The sequence below is a fragment of the Myxocyprinus asiaticus genome, chromosome 32 (genome assembly GCF_019703515.2).
Source record: "Myxocyprinus asiaticus isolate MX2 ecotype Aquarium Trade chromosome 32, UBuf_Myxa_2, whole genome shotgun sequence".
Lineage (NCBI taxonomy): Eukaryota > Metazoa > Chordata > Actinopteri > Cypriniformes > Catostomidae > Myxocyprinus > Myxocyprinus asiaticus.
The window spans coordinates 13,405,138-13,417,598 of record NC_059375.1 but is presented as its reverse complement, the minus strand read 5'-3'; the positions used below and the strand labels follow the sequence as shown (position 1 = coordinate 13,417,598).

At 40.7% G+C, this 12,461-nt stretch overlaps 1 protein-coding gene across 3 annotated transcripts in view; it reads right to left on the bottom strand.

The window, feature by feature from the left end:
- Positions 1–336: 336 nt before the first annotated feature.
- Positions 337–12,461, bottom strand: part of taok2b (TAO kinase 2b) — a 50,073-nt gene continuing 37,948 nt past the window's right edge. For 2 of the 3 annotated variants that reach the window (XM_051666538.1, XM_051666539.1), the window contains one exon: positions 8,101–11,974. In XM_051666538.1, coding sequence (XP_051522498.1) covers positions 10,124–11,974 — 1,851 coding nt within the window. In that variant the 3' untranslated portion in view covers positions 8,101–10,123. Of the gene's footprint in view, positions 3,210–5,756; positions 5,940–6,174; positions 6,388–8,100; positions 11,975–12,461 lie in introns of those variants that run through there. The other variant, XM_051666540.1, reaches the window with a different exon arrangement.

The following is a 12,461-nucleotide window of genomic DNA, read 5'->3' as shown; positions in this document are numbered from 1 at the left end:
GGCTTCATGCTTTTCTCCACGGCATCCACAAACAACTCACCACATGCCCCACCGAGAGCGAGAACCACATTATAGCAACCACGAGGAGGTTACCCCATGTGACTCTACCCTCCCTAGCAACCGGGCCAATTTGGTTGCTTAGGAGACCTGGCTGGAGTCACTCAGCACGCCCTGGATTCGAACTCGCGACTCCAGGGGTGGTAGTCAGCATCAATACTCGCTGAGCTACCCAGGCTCCTCTAAAGACTTTCTTAATTACTCCCATTATCTATACTGAGACATGAATAATCAAAACACTGGGAAAATGTGTGAAGAACATAAGACAGTGAGGCAATCCACGTTAATATCAATTTATTGTCATTCAAGTTGCTTCGCGTTTTACTTCGTTTTTCTTCGACATGTTTCTCCCTTCAAGCCAGAAACTGCTTGATTTAAGTAATCCATACATTTCAAGATGAACTGAAAATGTCCTCTCAGCAGAACCTCCACTTTGACCTAACAATCTGTTTTACAATCAACACATACATACATTCACAGGATGATAGACAGAGTCCCTCAATCACAACACCTCACCCCTGACAAACTAAGAGAGCCTCCTTTATCACCATGCATGGATCCAGACAAGTTTAACCATCACCTTGGCTTTGCTGTTTCAAGTTTAGTTCTAACATTCAACATTATGATGGGATCAGCAACACTGCCCTAAGATCATTAATATCATGGCAAATCTCACAAACGAGTCCATCCATTCAATGGTACAATCTCATTGGCCCTTCTAACACTATACCCAACATCCTTGATACATTAGAAGTTCTGCATGCACTGTTTTACTTTAAACCAAGCATAAAGTAGTAGGTTATACAGAGAGAGAGAGAAAGAGAGAGATATCAGAGCTGGTGTTACTTGCTTGATTCTGAGTTCATCAAGTTGTTCTTCCTGGATATCTCTGAATGTGTCTGTGAAAACAGCCTTGGCGATGCACGGTGCAAGGGATATGCCCTCTTAGCCAAGTATCTTTCAAATGCTCGTATGCTCTCTTCATGTTCAAACACACTTTGAAGAATCACATCCCAAGAGGATGCACTCATATTCGCCAGAGAACAGAAAACATTGCAACACAGAGAAATATGTACACTACTGTGCACTCATCTTGGATCTGGACAGAAACCACACATTTCCCCCCAAAGTTCTTCACATCTTGTTATAGAATACAGAGTCTTTCATCATATTATGACTTACAGTGCTTCTCTTGCCTGTCTCTTAGAAGTTTAATCAAATGCACCCTACCTCTCATCGCTCAAAATAATACAGAAGGATTATTTTCTTTACAAAAGATTAGATATTGTAATCTGTTGTAATTAAATAAAGTCTGTGTTAAAGGATGCTGACCCAACTAAGTCAGATTTTCCATTAAATGTAAATTGTGTACAAAAGTGGCAATATAACCAGACCGTATGCCATTCAGCTAACACATAAAACCAAAATGACTACTAACAATTATTAATAATCATGTATTAACAATCATTAAAAACCAAAAATGCACATTGGACGTGACAAAGCACATTTTTTAAGGTTATTTCATGTCATTTTCAACCAAGTGCTCCAAACAGATTTTTGTGAAATTTGAAAAATGTTTCATGATAACAATTACAGATCCAATTTCTCTCCTTTACTTTTCTACAGTAATGAAACGTTATGTCTATCTGGTTCACATCGCCATTTTATAAAATTTTTGATAATTATTACTATAGAAAACTGTGGACACAATGCTTCAACACTTTAGATACTAATATATATATATATATATATATATATATATATATATATATATATATATATACACACACACATACAATAAAAGATCCAATTGGTGGGAGAATGACCCTAAACATCTATGATTTGGAAAGGTAGCCTTACATGTCAAATGTGACTGGATATCATGTGAATACAAATGTATTTACTACATTAATCACTTGCATTGGAGCAACTCTCATAGACATTAATGTATTCATAAAAATGACTGACAGAGAACCTTTCGACACACCCAAATGTGTGTGTGTAAGTAATCGTTTAACTTTAAAACATACTGTGTTCATACTGTCTTGTGATGTGCCTCATAAGAATTCTCTTAGTTGCACAAAATAAATCTCTCTGGCACAACATCCCTTTAAGACTCCTTAAAGGCGGTGGTGATGTTCCAAGCCAGTATATTTTGGACACCCTTAAAAAATATTTAAAACCAACAGCAGGAAAAAAGGCAATACAAGTAAAATGTGCTCTCTTGTATTTTCTCCTTTCTTCATAACTGCTTGGACAAATTCAACTGGCATTAAAAAGACGATAAACCCCTCATCCTCCATATTACTCTGTTCCGTTTAAGAGTAGGACAGGTGGGACCCATTGGATATGTGTGAGGTGACCGAGGTACTACGGCTCAGGACTCCATCTCCGCTACCAGACCCCCCCGGACCGCCCCCAGATGCTGTTCTGCGCAGGGGCTGAGGGCTGTTCCTCAACGCCATCAGGCTAGGGCCCCGCACCACCAGCCCTCCTCCACCTCCTCCGTACACTCCTTGAGAGGAGGATGACTGACCAGAGGAGGAGAGGGAGATTGAGGGTGGGGCAGGAGGAGGAGGAGGGAGGAGAGCGAGGGACTGGGAGGAGGAGCGAGAGGGAAGGTGGTGGGAGAAGACGTGGGGGTGTGCGAGGTCCCCCCTGCTCCCTCCACCCCACTCCTTCTCTTTCTCCCGCTCCCTCTCTCTATCCCTCTCTCTCTCCCTGTACAGCTGGGGTGTGCTCTGGTGATGGTAGTGCTGGGGAAGGTGATGGCGGTTGTGATGGGAGGAAGAGGAAGAGGAGGAGGAGGAGGAAGAGGAGCGGGAAGAGTGGTGGACCGGGCCGTCTCGTGCTATGCCGAGGGCGTGGGAGGCAGAGGATGAGGAAGAGGATTCGGCCCTGCTGGGACCCCTGCGGGAGTGGGGATGTGGTGCCCCTCCGTGACTCCAGTGGCTGGAAGGGCGGGGGGTCTGGCTGGATGGGTATCCCTGCTTCAGGTGTGCCTCAGAGGGGATGCCCGTCAGAGCCAGACTGCTGAAGCCAAGACGAAGGCTCTCGGAATCGAAGGCCTCGATCTCAGAAGCTTGGCGCTCCAGGAGGGATCTGATGCGCTCGGAGCGCTCATTCTGCAGGGCGAGCATCTCCTCCTCAATCTACAGAGACACAAAAACATCAGTAAACAGACTAATGGAGACCAATATTTGAGTGCGAATTCACAAAAGAGTTGTGGCAGAGTGGTGTTTCAGTGCAAAATCCTGCATCCTTTTCACTGACCGCTCACAATATACTGTAGTTTAAGCAGGAGTAATTAGCACTGAAATAGCACTGCTTCTTCAGTATTTAAATTAAGTAATTGTAATTCCTTTCCGCACAAACACGCAAATTATTAAGGTGCTTAGGTAGTTCAGCAAGCAAAGATGCTGACTACCATCCCTAGAGTTGCGAGTTTGAATCCAGGGTGTGCTGAGTGACTCCAGCTAGGCTTTCCACTAGCAACCAGTTGGCCTGGTTGCTAGTGAGGGTAGAGTCATGTGGGTTACCTTCCTCATGGTCACTATAAGTTGGTTCTCGCTCTTGGTGGGGCACGTGGTGAGTTGTGCGTGGATACCACGGTGAATAGCCTGAGCCTCCACACATGCTAATTTTCCACAGTAACTCACTCATCAAGCCACGTGATAAGATGCGTGGGTTGACTATCTCAGAAGCAGAGGCAACTGAGATTCGTCCTCCACCACCCGGATTGAGGCAAGTCACTGCACTACCATGAGGAATTAAAGCATTGGGAATTGGGCATGCCAAATTGGGGAGAAAAGGAGATAAAATCCAACAACAAAAAAATAAACACACCAATTAGGCTCATTATAGCTTTATTCACAAAATGCTGTGCTATTTTCCCGGCTCAGTAAACATCCTGAGAAATTACCGCCTGAGAAAAGAATGCATTTAAATGAATTTTATTTAAAAGAGAAGTTCTATACATTTTCTATTGATCATGGCAGCAGTAATTCATGAAATAATGATCAAATGATGGAGAAGAGCGTTATATAACCTGCCATATATCCAGATGCGCTATCTATTCTAGTGCACTTTTGACATGTTAAAGAGATGTGTCTGGATCACAGTAGTGGAGTGATGCTGTAATGTCCTGCAGAGTGAGCCAGAACATGTTGGTCTGCAGCATCCTCTACTATAAAGTGCTTAGAAACGGCCTGCAAGAACTGGATTGCTCGTGCAAGTTGCGTTAAGCACATATTTTGTAGGCATGTTTGTGCCGTTGCCTGATCTGCCGTTAAACCACAGCAGAGAGCGCGTGCAGGGAAAAACCACTGATAAATGCAAATAATAAAATCTAAATAAACAAATAATCATGCGCGGTCAAATTTACCTTTGCATGGCAAAATTCTGCAGGCGAAGAAGGTGTGGCTTGATGTTAAGCGCATGTGAAACCTGCAAAAACTACATGTCAAGCATACTCTTTTTGTTTGCTGTACTTTATACTCTGGGAGAGTGAAGTTGTTTAGAAACTCACCGCTGAAATTATTTCCTCATCCATTGTAAATATTCAGTGTAGCTACATACAAAGCACCACTCCACTATTGGCCAACACTGCAAATTTGCACATCAAAATTCTCCAAACTTGAACCCCTATGTGAAATTCGCATAGGGGAATTCTTTGCCATCGAATGTCCATCAGGCAAAATTCCAGTTGCGCGGATTCCCATTGAGATGACTGCGGAAATTCTCCATGCAAATGTAATAGCGTCTTTAGGATAGCAAATAAGTAGGCTTATAAACTTTTAAAAGGGAGCTTCTTTTTACTGATATCAAAGGTTGACTGTCCAATCAAACTCTATGGTATTTTCGATGCAAATTCACCTGTCAATTGGTAGAAGCTAGCCAACAAGGACAGGTTGCATGGCATGCCCTCATCCTTGAAAACCATTAGAAAAACTATGCAAAAATATGACCTTAACTACATTAAATATGAGAACCACTTGCAACAAAGATATAAATGGTTTGTGCCAAACCACAATGTGTTTTTATGCAGTGAATTATTGGTTGCCCGATCTAATTTAATTTACCATCAAAATTAAAGAGACATTTATCCACACTAATCTGTTTTCATTTGAAAACTGTTTTCAGTTTTCTACCGTGATCGTTTTCCAAAGTATGTGGTAATGGAGAGCGAGTTTCGAAGTGCTACGTCTTCGGTGGAAGAAAATGCTATTTATTAGAGGCCCGAAATTGTCTTAGTGAGAACGTGGCCATGTAAGCCTGTTGAGTTTGTCAAATAAAAGCAACAGTATTTCAACACATCAAAACAAATAATCAAAATCTAGTTTATGGTAATATTAATATGCCGAAGTGTGTAATTTCTGCGCCACCGAATGGAATTGGAAAAATAAAAAACATTTCCAAACATCTTTCCAAATACGCTTCTGTTGATCGAATGAACATATAATCCCGACCCCAATTTACGGCATTGGTCTAAAGTCAGTGTCGTGGTGTCGAACTAGGCGGGCTGTATTTTAACCTTAGATTCAAGGACATATTTGTTTTCTTTTGTACAATAAACAATTTAAGATCACCACTCGATGTCAAATATTAAATCTTGGTTGTGAATTATAACTATTTGAGAAGCACTGCTTTACCAAATCCATTTGTTTGACAACACACCCATGAATAAAGTCACTTTTTACCCTTTGTTCCAGTAGTGCTCTGCGGATGGACACTCTCTGCTCCAGGTCTTTCACCTCCCTCTCATGCTGGGTGTCAGTATGCATCTTGATCTTGCTCTGGTACGCATTAAGCAGCTCCAACTCTTGCTGCAGCTGCATCCTCAGCACCTGATACTCTGCTTCCTGTGTCTCATCCAATCGAAGCTAGTGAGTAATAGCACAAAATGCCAAAGGTCAGTGAGATGTGGCATCTCTAAGAGGAACTACCCTAAACAGACAGGGTATTCAAGAGTAGTGGGTATTGTAAAGTGTGTTGCGACTAACATACTTAACCACAGACTGTTTTCAGAGCATGTCATTGATGATATAAGTTTGAGTGAGAGATTTGGTGATCAAAGTGGGATGGGAATTGTGTTTCATGTGTCCTTGCCTTACTCACAGCCTGTGTGGACAGCATGTCGTTGATGGAGTGGTCATACTGCTCAGCCAGAATGGCCAGCTTACGGGTCTGCTCATCTTTGAGGCGCTTCAGCACGGCCTTGTGATCCGACTTCGGGGTGTTCTCCAGCAAGTGGTTCCTCAGAGCTTTAAACTGACGTGTTTGGATTTTACACGTGTCCTGGAACTGACGCTTAATCTGCAGCTCCTTGGACTACAGGAACAAGGAAGATGGTGGCAACAAAGTTTGAAAACAGAAATGGATAAAAGAGAGTGAGGGGCAGTCATTCTAATGATTGTAGAATGATGCTATGTATTTTAATGTAGCCACACATTGTGGGACATATAGGAAACAGCATGAAGAAATGAAGAATTCAGGCATTAAACTCTTAATGGCACACGCCGATAGGTTCTTTGAACTGGTTATCTGTAAGCCAATCAGCTCGCTCACATGTGATATGTCAAGCCAATCGGCTCACATGGTGTAAGCTAAAAGCTCCTTTGATGTGTAATCGGTTAGCCAATCAACTGCATTGCATAAGCCTCACTGTGTTTTCTCTGAAACCCTCCTCCACCCCAGCTTCACTTGTCTAGATCTTCTACATGGGGATTGTTTATACTGTATGTCTATTTGTGCAAAAGCATGTCATACATGTTTGATGCAGCATGTCTTGTGTTTCTCTAATTGTGCAGCAGCATGTCCATATGCTTAGCTTAGTTTGTATGTTTATTTTCTAGCATTAGCAAGTCTCTGTACTTGCTCTGCAGCAGTGTAGCAGATCTAGTCCGACAAGACCAATATACTATCAATATGTCATACCCACATTAACATGCTAAATCTTTCAGAGAGTTGTATTGACTGTACTTAATTTTGAGCAAATCTCAGAAAAATCTGTTCATTCAGGGACAGATGAAGCATACAAATAAAAGCTTAAGTGTGAGAATTCAACAGTTATTGGAATTGTGGCCTAGGTTACTGTACTCTACTTACAAACCTGTTGATACATTAAAAATAAAGTGTTAAATGTTCATAGGTTCCATATAAATAATTTCACAATATGGAATGGTTAAAGTTCCTCCATATTGTTCACCTATCAGAGTTCACCTTTTCATTCCTTAGAGAAGTAATATTTAGTATAACTATTCAATACACTAATAAAGTCCTCTATTAAAGGGCTAGTTTACCCAACAATGAAAAGTCCACCATAGTTTACATATCCTCATGTCATTCCGATCCTGTTTGACAAAAGACGTTTTAATGAATGTCAATCTGTCTAAAACAATGACATCAAGATTTTCACTGAAAAATTATTTAAATTTAAGGATGTTTTTCACTAAAACAGACAAAGCAGACAAAGAATATGACACACAAGTCGCATTTTAAGATACTTTTGGGTCCTTTTTTAAGCTTTAAAATAAGGCACCATCCACTGCCATTGTATTAAAAAGACGAATCGGGATATTCATTAAAACATTCCTTTCGTGTTCCGCATAAGAAAAGGGTGAGTAAATTATTACAACATTTTCATTTTTGGGTGAACTATTTCTTTAAAAGTTAAGTGATGAACTAGGCTTCGATTTGGACTCAAAGTACATGTATTGTTGAAGCAAAATCTCATCAGAATACAAAATGTAATATACATTAGGACTATATGAATAGCAAACATAAAATTGATGATGATGAAGAATAATTCAGACAAACTTAAAATAAAACGAACCAAAGGACAATAATTATAACAAAGAAAATTTATTTCAGAAATGTATAACAGAAATCTTTGTTGCTATTTTAAGTAAACATCCATTCATGCACAAACACAAAAAACGAGGATGAAATGCACACACAATGGCCTTGAAACAGACGGTGCAATGCAACACAAAATACCACCAACATTCTTTATATAATTACTGATAAGAGAGTATTTGGTGTAAAAAAAAAAAAAAAAAAAAAAAAAAAAAAGAGAGAGAGCACAACATACAGTTTGTAAACAATAAAAAAAGAAGACAAAAATTGGATAACTTAAATTTGTAAATTGCCAACAGCTGGACCATGTATTGCTAAAACTGAAATACAAATACTTTCCTTGTGCATCGTTTTTGCCAAGATATTAAATTTACCGGAAATATTTATGTCTGAAAAGAAGGTCTCCTTTCCATTGTACTATACAAATGGTCCCTTTGAAACTCTTGAGATTTCTATAAAGAACTTTTAGTATTTAAGTTTTTACAAATATAGAAAATTTCAGAGCAGTGCAAGCTTTTTTTTATAAATCCAAACCACCAACCTCAATAATTGTTGTTATCACATTCTAAGGTTAAATCTTTGGTTGTAAATTTGCATTCTTCTTGTCCAAACTTACTTGAAGTTATGATTGTCATAATGGCTTCTCACAATAGACTTCGATATGAGCACTAATAAATACAATTTAACAGTGCCACGCATACAGGGCTAATCTATAAATATGAGGTTTAGAAAGTCTAACATATGCTGATCTATACATGCTAAACCTCTTCTTTCATAGGGATATGACCAAAAACACTTGTTTACATGGTAAATATGATCAGATCATTGCCCCTAGTGCAATAACAGATATATATTTATATAAATCCATAATACATATATGCCCTAGCACACCAGTATACAAATACATTTCCCCATTTATTGAGTATGCTGGATGCTAAAGGCTAGAATATCTTAAGTATATGAATTTCTGAGTGCCACGCAAGCAACACAACTATTTAGTTACACAATACTAGAGAAGAGGTGGATCTGGTTTAATATTGTCCTCTAAACACCTCAATAAAATTGCATATATCTTATATTGTATTCATAATAGTTCACCCAAGTTATGGAGTAAATATCTGACTTACATTTTCACTTAAAAGATTAATGTTTAAAGTAACATTCAATAAAGTTCACTACTAAAGTGGCAAAGATGGATTAACAGATTTTAGGATTGCTCATCCACTTTATGGAGAAAACCATCACCAACAACATAAAAGGAGTTTAACTTTCCTCAGTGCTTGGTTCACGACATGAGGCAGTTTATTCTGGCAAGGACACAGTTTTTTCTTAATATATTTAGGGCTTTTGATTGCTTGCAAGATCTTTGCAATTTATGAGGTCCTGCCTCTAAAACTTCCAGTGAGAGGACTGTTTTTGGTGTTTTTTCACACATTTCAATATAAACTCAGTTTTTTTAGTTTTTATTATTGTTCTGAAGCTTTTGAAATTGTATAAAAACACTGTTTTTGTGACAATATGCAGCCTATTTTCCATTTCAAAACCAAAACTTTTTATACGCTGAAGACTTTTAAAATTGCCACATTACTGAGGAACTTCTATTGCACTTTTGGTTAAAATAGGCTTGTTGTTCTTTGGGGGGGGAGATTTGTAGTGTAAAGCATTGTAATATAATCTACTTTCACAATAGGTGCAGTAAATTTTGTATTAAACAAATAAATGTGATCATGGCTTAATGGTCATTTCCACAGAGAGCAATTTTGAAATTAGCAATATCGCACAATTTCACTTTTGAAATTTAAAGACTCCCTTCACCCAATAAAATAAAACGATTGCACAGACATGGCCTCAACAATCACCATAACACACATAGCTCTTGTTATAAGGATAAAATAACTCGAAAGTAAAAAAATTAAACTCAGAAACTTTTACAAAAAGCACATTATCGACTAAAGCGTTACATTCACTGATGATCGTGAATGAGTGATTTGAGTTAAAACAGTACATTAATATGGACTATTTCCACAAAAAAAAAGAAAAAGTGTGCATATGAACAAAATGAATAAAATCAATCAGCCAAAAGGGTTGGAGTTGGAGGAAAATAAAATATAAACACAAAAGGGATGGATGAATGGAATGTGCATGCTCACATATATGGCAGATAATACACAATAATTTTGCACTATCACCTCCCTCCCTTTTACTCCATCTATCTCCATGGCACTATCTTTCCTCTCAAGTTCCTCCCCGAGGCTGTCCTCCTCAAAACATTTTCCCACCTCCCCTCTTCCCTGTACACCCTTTTCCTTCTCTCCTTCTCTCTTCTCTCCCTTATTCTACGTCTATGTTCCCTCACAACTCTAGGCAGGAGTCTTGGCAGCTTGCTGGGTTTCTCTCTGCGCAACAAACCGAAGGCCTGCAGCCTTTCCAGGTAATTCTGCGGCAGTTTTCTCAACACATGCTTGGCTAAACACAGCACCACAGAGTTAGCCAGGTCTATCAGAGTGCCCAGCGGTCGCCTGATAAACCGCCTGCCCAAAAGCAGGAAGCGCGAAAGCAGGATGGAGTATTTGCTTTTGGCCTGATACTTTTCAGAAAGGCTCTTTAAAGGCACAGGGATTCTGGACTGTCGCCCGCCCCAGTTGCGGCCTGCTTTGGGGAACATGTCATAGAGGTTGCGCTCAGTTAGACCACCCAGAAGAGACTGGCACACGGTGAAGAGCGGCTTTGGCAGGCGGAAAAGGACTCGCATCCAGAGGCGATTGAGTTTGCGCGGGGTGTTTTGGAGGAAAACTCTGGCCGGGCGGACGACCAACACCACTATGAGGTAAAGGGAGAGGAACAGGGAAGGTGAGCTGAGGAAGGACGCCGAGACCAGGGCTACTGGGACGTAATAGAGTCCCAGGCTTAATGACAGACCCAGACTGAAAATGCCTGAGCCCCAGTAGATTAAGGAAAGGTACATGGAAAATGAGAGTGAGCAACAGGACCGCAGGAACAAATAGGAAAAGAAGAGGGTGAGGAAGGCAAGCTCGCCGGAGAGCAGGACAGACGCGAGCGATGGAAGAGGAGGGGAACGTCGCAGGGAGAGAAGGAAGATGGAAAGGAAAAGGAGGGTGAGGACAGATGGCTGTACAGCAGCGGAGAGTGAAAGAACGATACAAATTGCGTGGGAAAAGATGGAGGGAAAGGAAGGTTTGGAGGAAGAGGATGGGGAGGGAGGGGTGTAGATGGGCGGGGGTTCCAGCTCCTCTAAAGTATCAGGGAAGTAGAACTCGGAGAGTTCGTCTGCATCCCGCTCTCGAGGGCGGCGCTCAAACAAGGGGGCATGTATTAGTTCTGATGGACAACCGTCAGCCACACCCCTATCCTCCTCCTCACTTTCTGATTCGCTGGCGTCATCGTCAACTACCCATTGATGGCCTTCTACTAGTCTTGGATCACTTCCTTCGTATACGTCAGCCTGGTCCACATTTCTAGACCTAACTTCCCTTTCTAACAAGACCTCATTTTGTTCTTCTAAACTTCCTTCTTTGGTATTGTTAGCTGAAGTTGAAACCACCTCCTTCTCTGTACTGTCTATCTTTTCACATTGGTCAGTAAACGTCTCTTCAGTGTCATCACTAAAAGATTTGTTTCCTTCAAGAACTTCTCTGTCCTCTTCATCTGCTGTCTCTTCAACAGCACCTACCCGCTGCCTTTCATTTCCATTCATCATTTCTCCTTCATCCTCCAGCGGTTCCTTTGGCCCCACCCCTTCAATTACAAACCTCTCCCCATCAATAGTCCCCTCCCCTTCCATAATGTCACAATCACTCACTCGCAGGCTCTTTGGCTGCTGGCGGACTTCCACGGCGTGTTTCTGCCGTAGTTCTTGTTCACGCCGCTTGTTGTACTCCATCTGGTTGGTGAGCTCGGTCTGGTGCTGTGTCCGGATCAGGTCAGCACGTGTGCGCTGCACCACGGCCAGCTGCCGGAACTCCAGCTCCTGGGTAGATTCGTGGTGTCGAAGCAACATGGCACATTCCAGGTCCTTCAAAGTCTGTTTCTTGTTCAGGTCCTAAGAGAAGATGCAGAGATAAATGGAGGGAGTGAGTCATGGTGGTTAAAAAAAAAGCAATCAAGCATCTCTGGTCAGACATAAATGAGTGCACTGCATTTGATCACTGGTGTTCAGTTTACAAAGTGTTGACGGAGTTTCGAGCCTTCAGCCTCAATAAAATGTAGTTATGAGTAGGTGTGTGCCTGTCTGAGTTGTTTGGAGTGGCGGACCGATATGGGTTTTGCAGATGCCAATAAATACAATATCGAGAGAGCAGGGTGGATGATATAATGCTAATATATTATAAATAATTCCAATTAAATGATAGCAAATAAGATGTACATAAAATTGCTGAATGTCAATCAACATTAATTATACACAATATTTACTCCATTCACTAAAAATATTTTCAAACAAATGTGCATTATCCATTTGGATTTTGGGACTAATGCTGCATTCCATTAAACTCAGAATTTCAGAATTTTCAACTTCCTATTAGAAAAAG